This window comes from Dendrobates tinctorius, unplaced genomic scaffold, assembly GCF_039654945.1.
Source record: "Dendrobates tinctorius isolate UK_male_01 unplaced genomic scaffold, ASM3965494v1 ptg000102l, whole genome shotgun sequence".
Lineage (NCBI taxonomy): Eukaryota > Metazoa > Chordata > Amphibia > Anura > Dendrobatidae > Dendrobates > Dendrobates tinctorius.
Window position 1 is genome coordinate 34,478,490 of NW_027361770.1, and position 25,553 is coordinate 34,504,042.

At 45.3% G+C, this 25,553-nt stretch overlaps 1 protein-coding gene across 2 annotated transcripts in view; it reads left to right on the forward strand.

Annotated features, from left to right (window-relative positions):
* LOC141099765 (NFX1-type zinc finger-containing protein 1-like) overlaps positions 1–25,553 on the forward strand; it is a 400,215-nt gene that overhangs the window by 325,848 nt on the left and 48,814 nt on the right. For both annotated transcript variants that reach the window (XM_073587803.1, XM_073587804.1), the window contains one exon: positions 12,911–13,056. In XM_073587803.1, coding sequence (XP_073443904.1) covers positions 12,911–13,056 — 146 coding nt within the window. The remainder of the gene's footprint in view (positions 1–12,910; positions 13,057–25,553) is intronic.

The window sequence follows — 25,553 nt, forward strand, 5'->3', positions numbered from 1 at the left end:
AGGTTGCGGAAAGCTTTCTGCCTCCACGAGCTTAAAAGGCAACATTTCAAGCTCAAGCAGACAAGCAATATGAGAATTGAGTACTGTGACCTGTGGGGTGTTGGCTGCCTATTTCCGTTTACATTCCAATGACTGGGGTATGGAAAACTGAAGGCTGCGCTGGGACAAGGATGTGGACATGCTTGATGATGGTGCTATTTGACTTTGGGCAATGGCAGGTGCAGGACAGGAGGCTTCTTCGCATGCACCGTTGACAGGGGATTGGCTTGCATGCACAACAGTTGAAGAAGCAGTGGTGTCACCCGCAGTCACTTCATGGAGCCTGGGGTTGGGCCCACAATGTCTGGTGCTTTGCTGCCATGTGCCGGATCATGCTGGTGGTGGTAAGGCTGGTAGTTTTGCTACCCCTGCTGATGCTGGCATGACAGGTTTGCAAATGGCCTGTTTGGGGTTATTGGCAGAGTCTTTAAAAAATAACCAGAATCGGGAAGACCTAACAGTTGGACTGGCAACTTCCGTCATGTTGGTGTTACGGGGAACAGTTGCACGCCTTCTGTCTGCAGCCACCACACTGCCTCCTGCCTAAAGGGGTGCTATGCCTCCCTCCCCCTGAGTGCTGCTGTCCTCGCTCTGCATGTCCTCCTACCAGGTTGGGTCAGTTACTATATCATTCACCACCTCATTTCCACTTCCGCACCCTGGTCCTCCTCCTGACTTTCCAGCAATTGTGTCTCATCATCATCCACCTCTTCTTACCGTGGCTGCTCAAATATTTGTGCATCGCTACATGGAATCTCATCTTGCCCCACTTCAAGTGGACCAGGCCAGAGGCACGAATCTACAAATGGAAAACTGAGCAGCTCTTCGGCGTGTCCGAGTGTGGGATCAGTTGTCTCAGGGTACTCAGCATGGTGGGAGGAAGGAGGATCAGGGTGAGGAATACACGGTCCAGATTCACGGCTACTCTGACTTGACCGTGTAGAAGACAGGGTGCTGGTGGTGGTGGATAAGTAACTGGAAGTATTATCTGCTATCCAACCAACAACCTTTTCACACTACTCGGGCTTCAATTGTGCTGTGTTGCAGTGGTCTCCAAGGACTTCGAACACTAAGGTCCAGCGAGAAGATGTGGGTGTTTTGGTGGCCCAATTTCAGCTTGCCCATGGCCTCGACATGCACCATCACATCATGTCCACTTCCCTGTCCCTTGCCACGCGCCTTGCCCATTGTAAATGGGCTAAAATATTATACACGTTCACTACAACTGGCTGAATTGGGAGCGAACTTGTATGTGATACGTATGCGGGAAAACCACACTTTTACCTATCTGGACTGTAGGTAAAAATGTTTTTTAGCTTATCAAATTTATGTCGATAAGTACAGTAACAGACTGCAAAAACACTAGGGAGATACCACACTGACAAATATGTGGCCTGTATTTTTGGCTTTTTCATGCTAAATAGTGCTGTATATAACTACAGTGACACACAGGAAAAAATGGAATACCGGCCTAAAATGGCCAAACTTGGAGCACGCAGTATATAAGCTGCCACGTAGATACTACACTGACAAATATGTGGCCTGTATTTTTTTCATTTTTTATGCTAAATAGTGCTGTATATAACTACAAAGACAGTAAAAAAATGGAAAACTGGCCTAAAATGGCCAAACTTGGAGCACGCAGATATATGAGCTGGCACGGAGATACCACACTGACAAATATGTGGCCTTTATTTTTTTCTTTTTTTATGCTAAATAGTGACACACAGGAAAAAAATGGAAAACTGGCCTAAAATGGCCAAACTTGGAGCACACAAATATATGAGCTGGCACGGAGATTACCAAACTGTCAAATATGTGGCATGTATTTTTTTTATTTTTTATGCTAAATAGTGCTGTATATAACTACAGTGGCACACAGGGAAAAAATGGAATTTAGGCCTAAAATTCCCAAATTTTTAGCAGACGGTTGGATGAGGCGTGTCACAGATATACTTGTTATGAATGAATCACCGAGGAGGAAAAAACAAAAAGCAAGCTAAGCCCAGAAAACCGGAGAGGTTGGTAACTAGCGGATTGCAGACCCCTGATCCTATCCACAACAACTAGCAGTAGCCGTGGAGCGGGCCTACGGTGATCCTAGACGCCTCGTCACGGCCGGAGAACTAAATAAGCCTAAAGATAGAAAGGGAAAATCTAAACTGCCCCAGAGCAGACCCCAAAGCAATAGACAGCCCCCAATATGTATTGTCGGTGAAACAAGATGAAAACACAGACACAGGTAGAAAGATAGGCTGAGCAAACGATGGGGCCCTCGCTAACTAGAAAGGACAGGAAAGAAAAGCTGCTGTCTGCAATCACGCAAAAAACCCTGCCAAAAAGAATGTCCAACACGTCTGATAGAAAAAGGCCCTGAAGTCGCTAGACTTTAAATCACTATATCAGCACTCCGGTATATTCTGAAGACAGAGCAAAAGAGATCAACTGATCAGAGACAAAATTGGGATTCAGCACAGTCCCAGCCAGGGCTGGCTGAACACAAAAACTAAGTAAACCAAACAAAAACTCATATGAACAATAGCAGAGAAAAATTATATTTAGGAAGGCAGGAACCAAACTGGAAACCAGGAGCCAGAGTCAGGAAAAATCACCAGCAAGAAACTAGGAAGTCGGCTGCCTTAAATCCAATCAGAAACTCCTGATGTCCAATCGGAGTCCTACTCCTCAGGTGGCCGGTCTCTGCCATTTAGATCAGCTTCATTACCTCCCTTCACCAACAGAGGGAGTCCAAATAGAGAACTCACTACTCCTCTGTCAGCACAGCCAGCTCCATAAACCTCACCAGAAGCCAGAGGCAAACCCGAAAATGAGCTCACAACAGTACCCCCCCTTGAGGAGGGGTCACCGAACCCTCATCCACGCCACCGGGCCGATCAGGATGGGCCCGATGAAAAGCACGAACCAATCTATCGGCATGAATATCAGAGGCAGAGACCCAAGAATTGTCCTCCTGGCCATAACCCTTCTACTTGACCAAATACTGGAGTCTCCGTCTAGCCAGACGAGAATCCAATACTTTCTCTACCTCATATTCCACATTACCTTCAACCAATACAGGGTCAGGAGGTGCAGCCATAGGAACTACTGGCTCAACATATCTCTTTAACAGCGACTTATGAAACACGTTATGGATCTTAAACGTAACAGGAAGAGCCAATCGAAAAGAAACCGGATTAAGAATCTTCAAAATCTTGTAAGGTCCAATAAATCTTGGCTTGAACTTTGGAGAAGCCACCTTCCTAGAGATATTCTTTGATGACAACCAAACCATATCACCCACTTTAAACCGGGGACCAATGGTCCTATGCCGGTTAGAAAACCGCTGGGACTTTTCTTGGGAGAGGGACAACTTATCCACTACTTGGTCCCAAATCTGCTGCATTCTCTCTACCACAGTGTCAACACCTGGGCAGGCTGAAGATTCCACTTGCCCTGAAGAAAATCGAGGATGAAACCCAAAGTTACAGAAAAAGGGCGACATCAAGGTGGCAGAACTAGCTCTATTATTTAAAGCAAATTTGGCCAAGGGCAAAAATGAAACCCAATCATCCTGATCAGCAGATATAAAACATCTCAAATAGGACTCCAAAGTCTGGTTTGTTCTCTCAGTCTGCCCATTGGTCTGAGGGTGAAACGCAGAGGAGAAGGACAGCTGAATTCCCAGCTTGGAACAAAAGGCTTTCCAGAATCTGGAAACAAACTGAACTCCTCTGTCCAATACAATGTTCTCAGGAATCCCATGCAACCGAACCACCTGTTGTAAAAACAAGGGTACCAAATCGGAGGAAGATGGCAACTTTGGAAGTGGTACAAGATGGACCATCTTAGAGAATCTATCACAAATCACCCAGATAACAGTCATTCTATGAGAGACAGCAAGATCAGAAATAAAATCCATTGAAATATGGGTCCATGGCCTCTTAAGCACCGGCAAGGGCATCAACAACCCACTAGAGCGAGAACAGGGTTCAGACCGGGAACAAGTCCCACAGGACTGCACAAAATTCCTGACATCACGAGATAAGGTGGGCCACCAAAAAGACCAACTCACCAAATCTCTGGTACCAAAAATACCTGGATGACCAGCCATTGCGGAGCAATGAACTTCAGCCATCACTCTCTTCCTCCACTGGTCAGGAACATACAATTTTCCCATAGGACAACGCTCAGGTTATTCCTCCTGTAATTCTTCCAGAGCACGTCTCAAATCGGGCGAGATGGCAGAAAGAACTACCCCCTCATCTAGGATGGTAGTAGGCTTGGTCCCAATAGGAGAATCAGCAAAGAAACTCCTAGAAAGGGCATCTGCCTTAACATTCTTAGTGCCTGGAAGAAAGGAGACCACAAAATCAAAACGTGTAAAAAACAAGGCCCACCTAGCCTGTCTAGGATTCAAGCGTTTGGCCGACTCAAGGTAAATCAAATTCTTGTGGTCAGTGAGGACCACAACTTGATGTCTAGCTCCCTCCAACCAAAGTCTCCACTCCTCAAATGCCCATTTCATGGCTAACAATTCCCAATTCCCCACATCATAGTTGCGTTCAGATGGGGAGAACTTTCGGGAAAAGGCACAGGGATTCATTTTAGACGCCACCAGATCTTTTTGAGACAATACAGCTCCTGCACCAATCTCTGAAGCGTCTACCTCCACCTGAAAAGGAAGTGAGACACTAGGTTGCCGCAAAACCAGAGCAGAAGTGAACCTCCGCTTCAGCTCCTGAAAGGCCGAAACAGCCTCTGAAGACCAATTCAGCACATCAGCACTCTTCTTAGTTAAATCAGTCAGTGGTTTAGCAATACCTGAAAAATTAGCTATAAATTTACGATAAAAATTAGCAAAACCCAAAAACTTCTGGAGAGCCTTCAAAGAAGTGGGTTGAACCCAATCATAAATGGCCTGTACCTTGGCCGGGTCCATTTCAATGGTTGACGGAGACAAAATAAATCCCAAAAATGAAATCCTCTGTACACCAAAAAGGCACTTCGATCCCTTAACATACAAGGAATTCTCCCTCAAAATCCAGAACACAGTCCAAACATGTTATTATTATTATTATTATTATTATTATTATTATTATTATTATTATTATTATTTATTGTTATAGCGCCATTTATTCCATGGCGCTTTACATGTAAGGAGGGGTATACATAATAAAAACAAGTACAATAATCTTAAACAATACAAGTCATAACTGGTACAGGAGGAAAGAGGACCCTGCCCACGAGGGCTCACAATCTACAAGGGATGGGTGATAATACAATAGGCGAGGGTAGAGCTGGTCGTGCAGCGGTTTGGTCGATCGGTGGTTACTGCAGGTTATAGGCTTGTCGGAAGAGGTGGGGCTTCAGGCTCTTTTTGAAGGTTTCGATGGTAGGTGAGAGTCTGATATGTTGTGGTAGAGAGTTCCAGAGTAGGGGTGATGCGCGAGAGAAATCTTGTATGCGATTGTGGGAAGAGGAGATAAGAGGGGAGTAGAGAAGAAGATCTTGTGAGGATCGGAGGTTGCGGGCGGGAAAGTACCGGGAGACGAGGTCACAGATGTATGGAGGAGACAGGTTGTGGATGGCTTTGTATGTCATGGTTAGGGTTTTGTAATGGAGTCTCTGGGCAATGGGGAGCCAGTGAAGGGATTTACAGAGGGGAGAAGCTGGGGAATAACAGGGGACAGGTGGATTAGTCGGGCAGCAGAGTTTAGAATAGATTGGAGGGGTGCGAGAGTGTTTGAGGGGAGGCCACAGAGCAGGAGGTTGCAGTAGTCAAGGCAAGAGATTATGAGGGCATGGACTAGGGTTTTGGCAGATTCTTGGGTGAGGAATGAACGGATTCATGAAATATTTTTGAGTTGAAGTCGGCAGGCAGTGGAAAGGGCTTGGATATGTGGTTTGAAGGAGAGATCAGCGTCAAGGATTACTCCGAGGCAGCGAGCTTGTGGGGCTGGGGAGAGTGGGCAGTCATTTACTGTAATTGATAGGTTCGTAGGGGGGTCACGTGAGATGGGGGAAAGATGATGAAATCTGTTTTGTCCATGTTGAGTTTCAGAAATCTAGCGGAGAAGAAGGATGAAATAGTGGACAGACATTGAGGGATTCTGGTTAGTAGGGAGGTGATATCTGGTCCAGAGATGTAGATCTGTGTGTCATCAGCGTAGAGATGATACTGAAAGCCATGAGATTCTATGAGCTGTCCCAGGCCAAAGGTGTAAATGGAGAACAGCAGGGGGCCAAGGACTGAACCTTGTGGGACTCCGACAGATAGGGGGCGAGGGGAGGAGGTGGTGTGAGAGTGGGAGACGCTGAATGTCCGGTCTGTTAGGTATGATGAGATCCAGGATAGGGCCAAGTCTGTGATGCCGAGGGATGAGAGAGTCTGTAATAATAGGGAATGGTCCACAGTGTCAAAGGCAGCCGACAGGTCCAGGAGGAGGTGGACAGAGTAGTGTTGCTTGCTTTTGGCGGTTAATAGGTCATTGGTGACCTTAGTAAGGGCAGTTTCAGTGTAATGGTGTGACCGGAAGCCAGATTGTAAGCGGTCGAAGAGGGAGCAAGAAGAGAGATGGGAGGACAGTTCAAGGTAGACGTGTTGTTCCAGGAGCTTGGAGGCGTAGTGGAGAAGTGATATAGGGCGATAGCTAGATGCAGAGGATGGGTCAAGAGAGGGCTTTTTGAGGATAGGTGTGATGGAGGCATGTTTAAAGCTTGAGGGGAAAACACCAGTTGTTAGTGATAGGTTGAAGAGATGGGTTAGGGTTGGGATGAAGACTGTGGTGAGGTTTGGTATGAAGTGGGATGGGATCGGGTCAAGTGCACAGGTGGTGAGATGTGATCTTGAGAGTAGAGTGGAGAGTCGATCTTCTGTAATGGTGGAGAAGTTGGTTTTGAAGGTGGAGGGCTGGGAAGCCGGGAGGAAGGGCTCTGGGGGTTGTTGACTAAAACTGTCTCTGATGTTATCAATCTTCTGCTTGAAAAATGAGGTAAAGTCTTCAGCTGAGATTAGTGGGGAGGGAGGAGGTGCTGGGGGGCGGAGGAGAGAAGTGAATAACTGTTTAGGGTTGTGAGACAGGGAGGATATGAGAGATGAGAAGTAGGTTTGTTTAGCTGTGGCGAGTGTGGTCTTGAAAGTAGTGAGGGACTGTTTGAATGCGATGAAGTGCTTGTTGGAGTGGGATCTTTTCCATCTGCGCTCAGCAGCCCTGGAAGCTCGCCTCAGCTCTTTGGTCAGGCTGGTGTGCCAGGGCTGTCTGTTGATTTTGCGAGCTTTGGTATGTGTAAGTGGGGCAGCGGATTCCAAAGCTACAGCTATTGTGGTGTTATATAGAGCGGCAGCGTCATCCGCATTGTGTACGGAACTTATATCTGTAAGAGGGAGGAGGGATTCAGAGAATGAGTGTAGGTCAAGGTGTTTAAGATTCCTGAGAGGGTGTGAAAGTTTGTGGGGTGGGGATTGTAGACATGGAGTGAAGAGGGAAGAGAATGTGAGAAGATTGTGGTCAGAGAGAGGAAGAGGTGAGTTAGAGAGGTTAGATAGGGAGCAGAGGCGGGTGAAGATGAGGTCCAGTGTGTGGCCATCTTTGTGGGTGGCTGTAGAAGACCATTGAGTGAGGCCGAAGGAGGAAGTGAGAGATAGGAGTTTAGTGGCAGCTGAGAGGGAAGTGTCAATGGGGATGTTGAAGTCGCCCATGATGATAGTAGGGATGTCCGTGGAAAGGAAATGAAGTAACCAGGTGGTGAAGTGGTCAAAGAAGGTGGTGGCTGGCCCTGGGGGGCGGTAGATGACAGCCAGTTGGAGGTTGGAGGGGGAGTAGATGCGCACAGAGTGCACCTCAAAGGAAGGGAGGGTAACAGAGGGTGGCAGTGGGATTGGGGTGAAGGAGCAGGTATCTGACAGGAGAAAACCAACTCCTCCGCCATGTTTGCTGCTGGGGCGGGGGATGTGAGAAAGGTGGAAGCCACCATACGAAAGTGCAGCAGGAGAGGCTGTGTCAGAAGGGGTGAGCCAGGCATCGGTGATGGCGAGGAAGGAAAGTTTGGTAGTAACAAAAAGATCATGGATGTAGGAAAACTTGTTGCAGACAGAGCGAGCGTTCCACAGAGCTCCTGTTAGTGGGACTGGGGAAGCGGGGGCTGGGTGAATGGGTATAAGGTTGGAGAGGTTACGGAAGGTTGTGATAGAGCGTGGATGGGAGGTAGAAATGACTGTGGTAATATGTTGAGAAGGACCAGGATTTGGAGAGATATCACTAGCAGTGAGAAGGAGCAGAGAAAGTGTTAGCAGGTGGGAGCAGGAGAGGGCATGAGGGGGCTGTCTGTGTTTGGAGACAGAGGATTGTATGTTAAGGAACAGTTTTGAGGCGGGGGTGAGGTGGATGGGGAGGATTGAAGAAGAGATGAACAGTTCCTTACTAGGAATCCCACATGAGAATCCCAATCCCTGGAAAAGATCAAAATATCATCCAGATAGATGATCAAAAACTTATCCACAAAGTCCAGGAAAATATCATTCATGAAGGATTGGAAGACAGAAGGGGCATTAGTGAGCCCAAAAGGCATCACCAGGTACTCAAAATGTCCCTCCGGAGTATTAAACGCCGTCTTCCATTCATCCCCATGCTTGATGCGAATAAAGGTACTGTCACACTTAGCAATGTACCAGCGATCCCGACCAGCGATATGATGCGGTCAGGATCGCTGGTACATCGCTAAGTGGTCGCTAGTGAGCTGCCACACAGGCAGATCTCACCAGCGACATCACTGGGGACGGGGGTCGCTACTTACCTGTCACACTAGGCGATCCTGCGTCTTCCCGCCCGGCTCCACGCTCGTCGCTCGTCTCTCCACAGGAAAGGCCGCAGGAAGCTGACGACGAGAAGCGGTCCTGAACCTTCTCGCGCGATCAGCGATAACCAGCGGGGGAGCGGGTTGGTAAGTATCAGACACAGCGATGTCACTAGCAATATCGCTATAACGTCACAAATTATAGCGATATTGCTAGCGATATCACTTAGTGTGACAGTACCTTAAGATTATACGCCCCCCTGAGGTCAAGCTTAGTAAACCAGCAAGCACCTTTAACTCTGGAGAATAAATCAGAAATCAGGGGTAACGGATACTGAAATTTAACCGTAATTTTGTTGAGGGAACGATAGTCAATACAAGGCCTTAATGAACCATCCTTCTTGGCCACGAAAAAAAACCCAGCACCTAAGGGCGAAGAGGATGGTCTAATATGACCATTCTCCAACGACTCCTTAATATAAGATCGCATAGCCTCGTGTTCGGGTACAGATAAATTGAAAAGACGACCCTTGGGAAATTTACACCCAGGTCTCAACTCAATTGCACAATCATAATTCCTATGAGGAGGCAAAGACGCAGACTTGCTCTCACTAAATACATCATAAAAATCAGCCAAATAGTCAGGAACATCATGCGACTGGGGAGAGGTGGAGAAAACAGGAGTGTCACCAAGAGCACACCGACAACCCCAACTCACCACAGACACAGATTTCCAATCCAAAACTGGATTATGGATTTGCAACCAGGGAAAACCCAGAACAATGGCATCATGTAAATTATGCAACACCAAAAATCTGCAATTTTCTTGGTGGTCTGGTATGACCCGCATTATCACCTGGGTCCAAAACTGAGGTTTATTCTTCACCAAAGAGTAGCATCAATACTCTTCAAAGGAATAGGTGTCCGCAGAGGTGTCATAGGAAAACCACAACGTTTAGCAAAATCCAAGTCCATTAGATTCAAGGCCTCTCCTGAATCCACAAATGTGGATATGAGCAGATCAGAGTAATTGCCAAAAGAAACTTAGGTTGTACACCACCCACAGCAAATGTGTGTGCAAAATGTTTCTCTCGTTAGGGCAGACAGAAATAACATGAGAGTCATCTCCACAGAAAAAACACAGCTTATTACGCTTTCTAAACTCCTGACGTTGCGCCCTAGACAAAACTCCATCACATTGCATAGGTTCAGACATTTGTTCAAAATGTGGCAGTGCCTCCCGTGTAGTCTTGCGCTCGCGTAAACGCCGATCAACTTGAATGGCTAATGACATAGAATCGTCAAGACCAGAGGGAACAGGAAATCCCACCATAGTATCTTTTAAAGTCTCAGACAAACCCTTCCAAAAGAGAGCTGACAATGCACTATCATTCCATGTAGTAAGGACCGCCCACTTTCGGAATTTCTGACAGTATAACTCGGCAGGATCCTGACCCTGGTTCAATGCCAATAGGGCTCTCTCAGCTTGATCAATAGCATTAGGTTCATCATATAACAACCCCAAGGCTTGAAAAAATGTATCCACATTAGTCAAAACATGATCTTCAGGAGCCAAAGAAAACGCCCAATCCTGGGGATCGCCGCGCAGCAAGGAGATGACAATTTTAACCTGCTGCGCAGAGCTCCCCGATGAGTTAGGCTTCAAGGCAAGAAATAATTTACAATTATTCTTAAAATTCAAAAATTTAGACCGATCCCCAGAAAACACATCAGAAGCAGGGATCCTTGGTTCAACAGCATGTGAATGAGTGAGATAGGCGGAAATTCCCCGCACTTCAGCAGCGAGCTGCTCCACATGATCAGACAATTGCTTAATCTCCATCAAGGAGAAAAAAAAAAGAATCCTCCTACGGCCCCAGAGAAAAAGAGGAGAAAACATACATATAAAAAAAAAAATGTGACACTTTTTTTTTTTTTTTACAATTCTCTCCTGCTTTTGAGTACCCTAGAATCTGCGGTATACTGTTATGAATGAGTCACCGAGGAGGAAAAAACAAATAGCAAGCTAAGCCCAGAAAACCGGAAAGGTTGGTAACTAGCGGATTGCAGACCCCTGATCCTATCCACAATAACTAGCAGTAGCCGTGGAGCGTGCCTATGGTGATTCTAGATGCCTCATCACGGCCGGAGAACTAAATAAGCCTAAAGAAAGAAAGGGAAAATCTAAACTGCCCCAGAGCAGACCCCAAAGCAATAGACAGCCCCCAACATGTATTGTCGGTGAAACAAGATGAAAGCACAGACACAGGTAGAAAGATAGGCTGAGCAAACGATGGGGCCCTCGCTAACTAGAAAGGACAGGAAAGAAAAGCTGCTGTCTGCAATCACGCAAAAACCCTGCCAAAAAGAATATCCAACACGTCTGATAGAAAAAGGCCCTGAAGTTGCTAGACTTCAAATCACTATATCAGCACTCAGGTATATTCTGAAGACAAAGCAAAGAGATCAACTGATCAGAGACAAAATGGGGATTCAGCCCAGTCCCAGCCAGGGCTGCCTGAACACAAAAAAGTAAGTAAACCAGACAAAAACTCATATGAACAATAGCAGAGAAAACTTAGCTTTAGGAAGGCAGGAACCAAACTGGAAACCAGGAGCCAGAGTCAGGAAAAATCACCAGCAAGAAACTAGGGAGTCGGCTGCCTTAAATCCAATCAAAAACTCCTGATGTCCAATCGCAGTCCTCCTCCTCAGGTGGCCGGTCTCTGCCATTTAGATCAGCTTCATTACCTCCCTTCACCAACAGAGGGAGTCCAGATAGAGAACTCACTACTCCTCTGTCAACACAGCCAGCTCCATAAACCTCACCAGAAGCCAGAGGCAAACCCGAAAATGTGCTCACAACATATACCACACTGTAAAATATGTGGCCTGTATGTATTTTTTTGGGTTCATCAAAATGGTGTCAAGAAATTGTGTAAGACACTGAAAAAAAAATTCTATTTTACCGTACCACATAAAAGTGAAAGATTTCTCTGCACACTCAAAAGTGATTTTTGGGACCCCTTTAAAATTGCTGGATTTTCATGCTGTGCTAGGAAAAGGATCTGGCTGTATTGTGCAGTGTCAAAAAGCAAATGGAGAAAAAAAGGGCTCTGGATTGCTTTGCTCTAAAATAAGCTCTATTAACCTGGCAAAAAAAAATTTCCCGAGCCAATTAGACCTGGAGCTATGTATATACGGTCAATATATGCTATAGGTAGCAGCAGCAGACGGGAAGGGAATGGACCCTCTTGATGTATACAATGATATGTATATACACACACACAGTGCCTGCAGGCCTTGCACTGATATGTATAGAGCGACGTACAATACCCTGCCTACCTAACACTGCAATCTATATAGTCCGGAATTAGTCCTTAGAATGATTGTTGGTTTAGCTGGATTTGAGTACTTTAGGAGGGTAGACCCCACACTGACTAATAAATCCCCAAATCTGACCCTATCTCGGCAGCCGCACTCCCTACACTACCTAAATCCGGAGCTGAATGCGCCAAGCAGGGCGGCGTCCGGTCCCTTATACCTCTGATGATGCTGTGCAGCCAGCCAATCGCTGCACGACCACAACAAAGATGGCTGCGGTGTTTCATTGCCTGGCAGACAATCCCTGCATCAGGATTGGGTCTCTAAAGACCGCCAAAATAGCGGGGTGGAGACCAGAGTTCCCGCCGAGTAATCCTGGAAATGTTCGGTGCTCGCCGAGTACACCGAGTACCGTGATACTCGGGCGAGTAACGAGCAGTGGTGAGCATGTTCGCTCATCACTAATCGTGACTCCTGGCTGTCTTTTTAGAAAAAAAAACACATCTCTAGAAGAAGACAGTGTAGTGCAGTTTGGGGCGATCATCTCAAAGAGGTTTCGTTGTAGATATAATTGCATGTGATTGTGTGTATGATCCATGAACATTATAATTGTGTGAAATAGTCCTAGCATTAGATATAATATTTCAGATTTGTGAAGGCCATTTCCATTTTTATAGACCATCATGTATGTTTTTATTGTCTACATTGTCACTAATGTGCTGTGACATTTTACTTGTATTTCACTTTAATTTAGGTGCTGCCAAGTTCAGAAGGTTGCTCCAAAATGTTCAACCCAAAATTGTGATAGTAGAAGAAGCAGCTGAAGTTTTAGAGGCTCACATCATTACTACACTTAATTCCAGTTGTCAACACCTTATACTCATTGGAGACCATCAACAGGTATGTTCTGATATATTATATTTACAGTACATGTATATAATACATAGATGTATGTATACATAGTTTGTATATATAAGTGTATATATACTTATTGTGTATTGTGTAGAGAGTATAGTTAAGAACGTATTTAAAAAAAAAATATTTGGATGATTTGACCCCTAAAGACCACAGAAACAGCACAGGGGAAGAAGCGGAGTTGTAAGGATAGTCACAATTCATCATTCGGACTGGTGTCAGTGTCTTTTTTTTCATTCTTTAGTTTCTTGAGGATAGATATTTAAATTTTAGTGTGATTATCTTTTTTCAGTTTTTAATGTCAATCTTGAGAGCATGGTGTGATATTGTATACATTACAACATGCAGTGTATGAAACACTTACAATAAGTCAAAATATTGTCAATGTTGTACAAGTTAACCCAGTAGAAAGCTGATGTGGAAAAGTTGATTGAAAGTAATGGGTAATCATTTTTACTATATTGCTATAATACCTCACATGGTTGCAGATATCTTTCATAACATGCAGCATCCCTAAGGCACAATTGCTAGGGGAACCTTCGTATCATAAGGGACAACCTAAACCTTTAGTGGCAATCACAGTCTTTGTTTGATATATTTAATATCCATTTTAGGGTACCCTTCCTTGTTTCATTGTAAGGCACAATACATATATAAAAATTTAAGCCAATTTAGAAGAAATGAACTGATCCCAAGATTAAAAGGGATTTTCTAGAGTTTGAAAATCTATTTATGAATACTCATTTTTTATTTCTAAGATAATGTACTGTACTGTAGATACAAAGTTCATGATCCTGATCTATCAATCAGAATAGAAAGCAGCAGCCATGCGTTTTTGCATTACATAGACTGCAAATGAAAACGAGTCTGCTTTATTCATACGTGAAAAGGACCATCCTCAGCATGGTCACATGTATATATAAGGGCTAATTTTACACAAGTGTGCATGAGAGACCATTTCTGGGCAGCAGCACACGATGTGTAGCCAATGTGATAGTCCACATACGATGTGTAGCCAATGTGCTAGTCCACATGGGAAATTTTCCACACAAACCGATGGTCTGCCTGGAAAAAAGGGGAGTAACATATTCAAGAAGCAACTCCTGCGGGCGTGGCGATGTAACGGAGCTGTGAGGACGCATCCAGGCAGAGCTCCCATAATCCTGACCGAACATCCTGAATTTATAACACCCTAAACGGGGTAAACTTACAGGCAGTGTGGTTCTCTGGGCTCCCGGAGGCTTCCGATTGCTGGAGAGGAGCGGTGCACGGCTCCGGTGAGTCTGGCTCTGGGGAAATCCCCCGGCAAGCAGCGAGGACTATGAAAGACAGTGGCCATTTTCTGCAGCGCTCTCTGACAGGAGGAGACGCGACGCTGTGAATATCATCTCCGAGGAACTGACCTGGCAGTGTAACTGTCTACTAGAGGTACTCGGGGAAGCGTGGTGTGTGCTCTGAGAAATGAGCTCCACACTCCCTCATTAATTGTATAACTAGCAAGTTGATGCCCGCCATTTTAAGGGTCTCTGGACTCATTTTTTTTTGCCAATTCTGCAGGTGCTGCAGATCTTGTGTTTTTTGCCATGCAAGACTCCCGCAACTGCTTAAAGCCCGATACAGCATTAAGAATCGCCTGCACTCCCTTATACTACTATATTAAGGCATATATCTCATAACAGCTCTGTTGCAACTGGAGGTAGGGGAAGAAGGGTCTCTAGAAATAAAAGTTCATTCATCTAGTTAAATTACATTATTATTAATTATGAATAGTGTTGAGCATTCCGATACCGCAAGTATCGGGTATCGGCCGATACTTGCTGTATCGGAATTCCGATACCGACTTCCGATATTTTTTCAATATCGGAAGTCGGCATCGGAATCGGAAGTTCAAAGTTGATTGACAGCCGTCATTTCGGGCCTTCCGGGGGTCTCTGCCGGCCTGCCGGGGGGCTGTGTGGACTGCCCGGGGTCTGTACCGGCCTGCCGGGGGGCTGTGCCGGCCTGCCGGTGGTCTGTGCACCCTGTGGGGGTCTGTACCGGCCTGCCGGGGGGCTGTGCCGGCCTGCCGGGGGGCTGTGCTGATGTCCGGGAGTCTGTGCAAGCATCGTCCGATGGGACTATAAGTCCCATCTGGCGATGCCTGCTACCAAGACAGTGATTGACACATTAGCCAATGATGGGACAGTAGTAGTCCCATCATCCGGCTAATGTGTTAAACGTTAAAAAAAAAAAAAAAATACTACATACATACTACATACATACTACATGCATGCTACATACATACTACATGCTACATACATACTACATATATATTACATGCATGCTACATACATACTACATGCTACATACATACTACATACATACTACATACATACCACATATATACTACATACATACTACATGCATGCTACATACATACCACATACATACTACATACATACTACATACATACCACATATATACTACATACATACTACATGCATGCTACATACATACTACATACATACTACATACATACTACATGCATAACACATATATACTACATGCATGCTACATACATACTACATGCTACATACATACTACATATATACTACATACATACTACATACATACTACATGCATGCTACATACATACTACATGCTACATACATACTACATATATACTACATGCATGCTACATACATACTACATGCTACATACATACTACATATATACTACATACATACTACATACATACTACATACATGCTACATACATACTGCATGCTACATACATACTACATACATACTATATACATACTACATACATACCACATATATACTACATACATACTACATGCATGCTACATACATACCACATACATACTACATACATACTACATACATACTACATGCATGCTACATACATAACACATATATACTACATGCATGCTACATACATACTACATGCTACATACATACCACATACATACTACATACATACTACATACATACTACATGCATGCTACATACATACTACATGCTACATACATACTACATATATACTACATGCATGCTACATACATACTACATGCTACATACATACTACATATATACTACATACAGTCATGGCCAAAAGTATTGACACCCCTGCAATTCTATCAAATAATATTCAGTTTCTTCCTGAAAATGATTGCAAACACAAATTCTTTGGTATTATTATCTTCATTTAATTTGTCTTAAATGAAAAAACACAAAAGAGAACGAAGCAAAAAGCAAAACATTGATCATTTCACACAAAACTCCAAAAATGGGCCGGACAAAAGTATTGGCACCCTCAGCCTAATACTTGGTTGCACAACCTTTAGCCAAAATAACTGCGACCAACCGCTTCCGGTAACCATCAATAAGTTTCTTACAATGCTCTGCTGGAATTTTAGACCATTCTTCTTTGGCAAACTACTCCAGGTCCCTGATATTTGAAGGGTGCCTTCTCCAAACTGCCATTTTTACATCTCTCCACAGGGGTTCTATGGGATTCAGGTATGGACTCATTGCTGGCCACCTTAGAAGTCTCCAGTGCTTTCTCTCAAACCATTTTCTAGTGCTTTTTGAAGTGTGTTTTGGGTTATTGTCCTGCTGGAAGACCCATGACCTCTGAGGTAGACCCAGCTTTCTCACACTGGGCCCTAAATTATGCTGCAAAATTTGTTGGTAGTCTTCTGACTTCATAATGCCATGCACACGGTCAAGCAGTCCAGTGCCAGAGGCAGCAAAGCAACCCCAAAACATCAGGGAACCTCCGCCATGTTTGACTGTAGGGACCGTGTACTTTTCTTTGAATGCCTCTTTTTTCTCCTGTAAACTCTATGTTGATGCTTTTGCCCTAAAAGCTCTACTTTTGTCTCATCTGACCAAAGAACATTCTTCCAAAATGTTTTAGGCTTTTTCAGGTAAGTTTTGGCAAACTCCAGCCTGGCTTTTTTATGTCTCGGGGTAAGAAGTGGAGTCTTCCTGGGTCTCCTACCATACAGTCCCTTTTCATTCAGATGCCGACGGATAGTACGGGTTGACACCGTTGTACCCTCGGACTGCAGGGCAGCTTGAACTTGTTTGGATGTTAGTGGAGGTTCTTTATCCAACATCTGCACAATCTTGCGTTGAAATCTCTTGTCAATTTTTCTTTTCCGGCCACATCTAGGGAGGTTAGCCACAGTGCCGTGGGCTTTAAACTTCTTGATGACACTGCGCACGGTAGACACAGGAACATTCAGGTCTTTGGAGATGGACTTGTAGCCTTGAGATTGCTCATGCTTCCTCACAATTTGGTTTCTCAAGTCCTCAGACAGTTCTTTGGTCTTCTTTCTTTTCTCCATGCTCAATGTGGTACACACAAGGACACAGGACAGAGGTTGAGTCAACTTTAATCCATGTCAACTGGCTGCAAGTGTGATTTAGTTATTGCCAACACCTGTTAGGTGCCACAGGTAAGTTACAGGTGCTGATAATTACACAAATTAGAGAAGCATCACATGATTTTTCGCACAGTGCTAATACTTTTGTCCACCCTCTTTTTTATGTTTGGTGTGGAATTATATTCAGTTTGGCTTTAGGACAATTCTTTTTGTGTTTTTTCATTTAAGACAAATTAAATGAAGATAATAATACCAAAGAATTTGTGTTTGCAATCATTTTCAGGAAGAAACTGAGTATTATCTGACAGAATTGCAGGGGTGTCAATACTTTTGGCCATGACTGTACATACTACATACATACTACATGCATGCTACATACATACTGCATGCTACATGCATGCTACATACATACTACATACATACTACATGCTACATACATACCACATATATACTACATACATACTACATACAATACATTCATACAATACATACATAGACATACAGTACATATAACATAGAGTAACATACTTACCAATACTTGTCACATTGTTCCCCGAAGCCATTGTCTTTTACGGAATAAATATTAACATAACAAACCACAAAAATACTCACCCACGATCCGAAGCAGTCCACGAGTGTGTCCCACGACGATCTTGGGTAGAGAACTGCAGCATCAGCTCTCACTTTATGCCATTGCTGCGTGGGAAATTCCCACACAGCAATGGCATAAAGTGAGACTAGGGACTTTTTTTTTTTTAAGTGGCGGAGGAATACAGTGCGGAAGGATACCTACCTTCTGTCATTGGATTCCTGCAGCCCGTAGAGAACGGCAGCATCAGCTGCAGTTAGTTAGTATGTATGTAGCATGCATGTAGTATATATGTAGTATGTATGTAGCATGTAGCATGTATGTAGCATGCATGTAGTATATATGTAGTATGTATGTAGCATGTAGTATGTATGTAGCATGCATGTAGTATGTATGTGGTATGTATGTAGCATGTAGTATGTATGTAGCATGCATGTAGTATATATGTAGTATGTATGTAGCATGTAGTATGTATGTAGCATGCATGTAGTATGTATGTGGTATGTATGTAGCATGTAGTATGTATGTAGCATGCATGTAGTATATATGTGTTATGTATGTAGCATGCATGTAGCATGCATGTAGTATGTATGTAGTATGTATGTGGTATGTATGTAGCATGTAGCATGCATGTAGTATGTATGTAGTATATATGTGGTATGTATGTAGCATGTAGTATGTATGTAGCATGCAGTATGTATGTAGCATGCATGTAGTATATATGTAGTATGTATGTAGCATATATGTAGTATGTATGTAGCATGTAGTATGTATGTAGCATGCAGTATGTATGTAGCATGCATGTAGTATATATGTAGTATGTATGTAGCATATATGTAGTATGTATGTAGCATGTAGTATATATGTAGTATGCATGTTGCATGCATGTAGTATATATGTAGTATGTATGTTGCATGTAGTATATATGTAGTATGCATGTTGCATGCATGTAGTATATATGTAGTATGTATGTTGCATGTAGTATATATGTAGTATGTATGTTGCATGTAGTATATATGTAGTATGAATGTAGCATGTATGTAGTATGTAGTATGAATGTAGCATGTATGTAGTATGCATGTTGTATGTATGTAGCATGTATGTAGCATGTAATTTTTTTTTTTTTTTTTACATTCAACACATTAGCCGGATGATGGGACTACTACTGTCCCATCATTGGCTAATGTGTCAATCACTGTCATGGTAGCAGGCATCGCCCGATGGGACTTGTAGTCCCATCGGACGATGCCTGCACAGACCCCCGAAGCCTGCACAGACCACCGGCAGGCCGGCACAGCCCCCCGGCAGGCCGGCACAGCCCACCGGAGCCTGCACAGACCACCGGCAGGCCGGCACAGCCCCCCGGCAGGCCGGCACAGCCCACCGGAGCCTGCACAGACCACCGGCAGGCCGGTACAGCCCCCCGGCAGGCCGGCACAGCCCACCGGAGCCTGCACAGACCACCGGTAGGCCGGCACAGCCCCCCGGCAGGCCGGCACAGACCACCGGAGCCTGCACAGACCCCCTGGCAGGCCGGCACAGCCCCCCGAAAGGCCCGTACAGACCCCAGAGAGGCTGTACAAGGCAAAAACAGGGTTTTTCTTATTCCGATACCGGAAGTCCCATAGACTTGAATGGGACTTCCGGTATCGGAATCGGCGATACCGATACTTTTTTTTAAGATCGGCCGATCCATTCCGATCCGATACTTTGAAGTTTCGGACGGTATCGCTCAACTCTAATTATGAATCATTCAAAAAGGTTGGGAATGGCCGAGAAACTTTTTTAGGGACCACCTCATGTTTGAAGTCACTTTGAGGGGTCTATATGGCAGAAAATACCCAAAAGTGACACCATTCTAAAAACTGCACCCCTCAAGCTACTCGAAACTACATTCAAGAAGATTATTAACCTTTCAGGTGCTTCACAGGAACTAAAGCAATGTGGAAGGAAAAAATGGACATTTTAATTTTTCCAACAAAAATTGTTTTTAGCATCAATTTTTTAATTTTCACATGGGCAACAGGATAAAATGGATCCTAAAATTTGTTGGGTAATTTCTCCTGAGTACACCGGTACCTCATATGTGGTCATAAACCACTGTTTGGGTGCACGGCAGGGCGTGGAAGGGAAGGACCACAATTTGACTTTTTGAATGGAAAATTAGCTCCAATCGTTAGCGGTTGCCATGTCGCATTTGGAGAGCCCCGGTGAGCCTAAACATTGGAGCTGCCCCACAAGTGACCCCATTTTGGAAACTAGACCCCCCCAAAGGAACTTATCTAGACTCATAGTTAGCACTTTTTTGTGAAAAAAAAGTACTTTTTTTTCACAAAAATTTTCTTTTAGCCTCAATTTCTTCATTTTCACATGGGTAACAGGATAAATTGGATCCTAAAATTTGTTGGGCAATTGCTCCTGAGTACACCGATACCTATGTGGTCATAAACCACTGTTTGGGCGCACTCCAGGGCCCAGAAGGGAAGGAGCGCCATTTGACTTTTGAATGGAAAATTAGCTCCAATCGTTAGCGGACACCATGTCATGTTTGGAGAGCCCCTGTGTGCGTAAACAATGGAGTACCCCCACAAGTGACCCCCCCAAGGAACTTATTTAGATATGTGGTGAGCACTTTGAACCCCCAAGGGCTTCACATAAGTTTATAACGCCGAGCCGTGAAAATAAAAAAATCATTTTTGCTCAAAAAATGATTTTTTTAGCCCACAATTTTTTATTTTTACAAATGTAACAGGAAAAATTGGGCCCCAAAAGTTGTTGTACAGTTTGTCCTGAGTATGCTGGTACCCCATATGTAGGGGGGAACCACTGTTTGGGTGCACGATAGAGCTCAGAAGGGAAAGAGCACCGTTTGACTTTTTCAACGCAGAATTGGCTGGAATTGAGATCGGACACCATGTTACGTTTGCAGAACGCCTGATGTGCCTAAACAGTGGAAACCCCCCACAAGTGACACCATATTGGAAACTAGACCCCCTAAGGAACTTATCTAGATGTGTTGTGAGCACTTTGAACCCCCAAGTGCTTCACAGAAGTTTATAACGTAGAGCCATGAAAATAAAAAATCATATTTTTTTCCTCAAAAATGATTTTTAGCCCGCAATTTTTTATTTTTACAAATATAACAGGAGAAATTGGACCCCAAAAGTTGTTGTCCAGTTTGTCCTGAGTACGCTGGTACCCCATATGTGAGGGGGGAACCACTGTTTGGGCACTGTAATGGTCACGTGTACACTCCTAACAATCCCTAGGCCGGTTCCGCACCGGGCGCCGATCAGGAACCTAAAAACCCTAGCTCGCCCTGCACCTAGCCCTTTCTAGTGAAATGGACGGTGCAGAAACTAATCCCACCACTGCACTGAAACACACAAAAGGAAAGTTACAAAACAGGGATAACACCACTTAGCTTTGCTCTGTTGCTCTTGCTCCCAGCAACAAAGTCCACCACCAGAATTCAGCTTCCACCTGAAGCTACTACACCAGAGCTCTGCCTGAGCTGCAAGGAACTCCTCTCTGTAGTTCCTTCCTTCACCAGTCTTGGTTGGAAATGAGCAATATCACCAACAGTGAGTGAGAGCACATGACACACCTTTATAGTTAAGCCAGAGGAATCACACCTGTTAGTGATTCCCGTGTAATAGAGCTAACTACCACCGGGGGCAAACTAGAACAAAAAACACCACTGTGCAATGACCCTAATGGCCACCGGTGCAAAACCAAACTTAAGCACACAGCTTAATGAAAAAAAAAAGGTTACATGTGCTTTTATCTGTCATCATCCAACCTGGATCATGACAGTACCCTCCCTCAATGAGGGGCCTCTGGACCCTCAAGACCGCTCCTCATCAGGGAACCACCTACAGCGGGGATGCCCAGATCCAGAGTTCACACCTGCAACTACCTGCACTTAAGGTTTATGACAAACGAGCACCGCTGGTATTGGCAATGTATGTTCTGGAGGCACCACACATCTACGAAGCGCCGACCAAGGGAATGAGTTGTGTATGTGCATGTTTGGAAGTAACTCGAGCTGGTATGACTCCGCAACACACTTCCACTGGATGTTTTTTGGTGGCCACCCATACATGCTCGTTCACACACAGGTCCGGACCTGAACGTTTATTGCCACTCATTCGTTTGTCACAATTTGGTAAACTCTTTCTGGGATTGACAACAGAGGTATCGCCCTGTGTCACCACACTCACACCCCCGCAATTCCCCACGGGGTACACCACCCTCCAACCCCTTCCACCACGAGGTCTGCGCCTCCCAGGGTTGGCTAATGGCGAGGGTTGAGACTTGCCCCTACTCTCCTGCAGCACATCTGCTGCTCTCACTGAAGAGAAAGGGGTCCGTTGAAGAGAGACGGCAGAGACAGTAGTCCCTAGGCAGCAGCCCTCACACGACTGCCCCCAGCTGACCACTTCCCTCGCCCGCCAATCTATTACCGGGTTGTGTTTTTTCAGCCAAGGGAGGCCTAAAACGATAGGTACTGGCATTCCCTCCAAGACGTAGCAAGACAAGGACTCCTCATGATGTCCTATACGTAGATGGATATTTTCTACAACTTGGGTCAAGCTCCCCTGGCTCAGTGGAACAGAGTTTATGGCCTGGACGCTTATAGGTTGGGCTAGCGTCCTACACCTCAGGCCATGAGTCTGGACAAAGCGAGCATCCACCAGACTAACTCCTGCTCCGCTATCCACAAGCACTGGTATCACCTCCGGTACCCCGCCAGCCAACACCTCTGCTGACATAGTACCTTGGGAGGGCAAAATGGAGGAAATATACACTCCCTGTTCGCCTCCCTCCAAGCGACCAGGGGAATGCGGCTTCTCAGATGGCACAGATAATTTGGCGTGGGTTGGGCAAGCCTTCAGGACATGACCAGTCTGCCCACAGTAAAAACATGCCGACACCACTCCCGAAACCGTAGGCAGCTCCGTACACAAACTAGCTCCTCCTACTTGCATGGGTTCGTCTGGAGACTTGGCACGTACTGGGCACGCTCCCATGAAATGGCCCGGCTTTCCACAGGAAAAGCATACCCCCACCACGACGAGCCGCAGACACCCCGTTTTTTGTACCAACAACACCGGGCTGTCTGGGTTCCTCCATCCGCACTGGTGGGTCCTCCTCCCTAGCGAGGACAACAGGGGACACATTTTGTGTATGTCTCTCCCTAAGGCGTCTATCCACCCAGATGACATGGGACATGGCGGCCTCCAGCAATCTGGGGGCGGCGTACTGCACCAGAGTATCCTACAACTTTGGAGACAGACCCTGCACAAATTGACTCCTAAGTGCAGGGTCATTCCACTGAGTGTCAGTGGCCCACCTCCTAAACTCTGAGCAGTACTCCTCAGCAACCCGGGCTCCCTGTTTACACCTACGGAGTCGAGATTCCGCCAGGGAGACGCTATCAGGATCCCCATACACTAGCACCAAAACTGCAAAAAAACTCGTCCATGGACTCTAATGATGGTGAATCGTCCGGCAGGGAGAAGGCTCAGGATTGGGGATCCCCTGTTATGAATGAGTCACCGTAGGAGGCAAAAACAAATACTAGCTAAGTCCAGAAAACCAGAGAAGTTGGCAACTATCGGATTGCAGACCTCTGAACCTAACAACAACAACTAGCAGTGGCCGTGGGGGGTTCCTACGGTGCCCTAGACCCCTCGATCACAGCCGGAGAACTACATAGCCTAAAGACAGAAAGGGAAAGCTAAACTGCCCCAGAGCAGACCCCAAAGCAACAGGCAGCCCCCAACATATAATGACGGTGAAGCAAGATGAAAAAACACTCACACAGATAAAGATAGGCTGAGCAAATGATGGGGCCCAAGCTAACTAGATAGGACAGAATAGAAAAGCTGCTGTCTGCAATCCGCCAAAACCCTCTCAAAAACAAGAGCCAACAGACTGATAGGGAAAAAAGCCCTGAAGACGCTAGGCTTCAAAAAGACTATATCAGTACTCAGGTATTATCTGAAGACAGAGCAAAAAGGAATTCAGCTCACCCAGCAGGGAAAGGCAGAAATCCAGAAAAACAAGGCAAAACAAAACCAAAACACAAAGGCAAAAAGTAGAGCAGAAAACTTAGCTTTTGAGGAGCAGGAATCAGACTGGTCTCCAAGAATCCCTCAGAGTAATCACCCGCAAGGCAGAAGGGTGTCGACTGCCTTATATCCAGTCAGCAATCCCAGTCACCCAGTCATCATCATTCTGCTCAGGTGCTTTGTAATCAGCCTCACTACCTTCCTTCACCAGAAGAGGGAGTTCATCAGACCTCAATGGTGAAGGGGAAAATGAACTCACAACAATCCCGCTTAAGAAGGGACATAATGATTTCCACCCGTTGCTCTTCACTCCCTGATGAACGAGGACGCAGCCTGAAATATAATTTGCAGGCTTGCTGAAATACCAAGAATTGATCTCTCCCTCCAGAAAACCTGTTAGGGAGGGATATCTTGGGTTCTGGCTGAGCCTGTGCCTGAACCAGACCCCCAAAGCCCACGAACAGCTGCAGCTGCTGCACCAACTCACCGCGCAGCCCCCTAATCTCATAAGTAAAGATTTGCAGCATTTGGGCAAAGGTCTGCCTTGGGTCCATGGCTCAGCAGAAAAAAAAGTTTGGTTGGTGATATTGCTCATTTCCAACCAAGACTGGTGAAGGAAGGAACTACAGAGAGGAGTTCCTTGCAGTTCAGGCAGAGCTCTGGTGTAGTAGCTTCAGGTGGAAGCTGAATTCTGGTGGTGGACTCTGTTGCTGGGAGCAAGAGCAACAGAGCAAAGCTAAGTGGTGTTGCCCCTGTTTTATAACTTTCCTTTTGTGTGTTTCAGTGCAGTGGTGGGATTAGTTTCTGCACTGTCCATTTCACTAGAAAGGGCTAGGTGCAGGGCGAGCTAGGGTTTTTAGGTTCCTGATCGGCGACCGGTGCAGGACCAGCCTAGGGATCGTTAGGTATGTAGGGACACTGACTCAGGGGAGTGCAGGAGGTCTCCCTAATTCTAACCCTAACCCTAATTCTAACCCTAACCCTAATTGCAACCCTAACCGTAATTGCAACCCTAACCGTAACCCTGATTGCAACCCTAATTCTAACCCTAATTCTAACCCTAACCCTAAAGGAAAAATAAAAATATACATTATTTTCTTTATTTTATTATGTGTCACTAGGGGTGATAAAGGGGGGCTTTATTTACTTTTCTTGTATTTTGATCACTGTGATAGTTTATCACAGTGATCAAAGTGTACCTGTAAAATGAATGAATCTGACGGCTGGCAGATTCGCGGGCGCACTGCGCATGCGCCCGCCATTTTGTAAGATGGCGGCGCCCATGGAGAGAAGACGGCGGGACACCTGGAGGTACCGGGACTCATGAGGTACCGGGGGGCTATAGGGGGCGATCAGAAGGCAGGGGGAAGCGGAGGGGGAGCAGATTATGACGGCAGCTGCCGATCGCCGCCGTCAGTAGGTG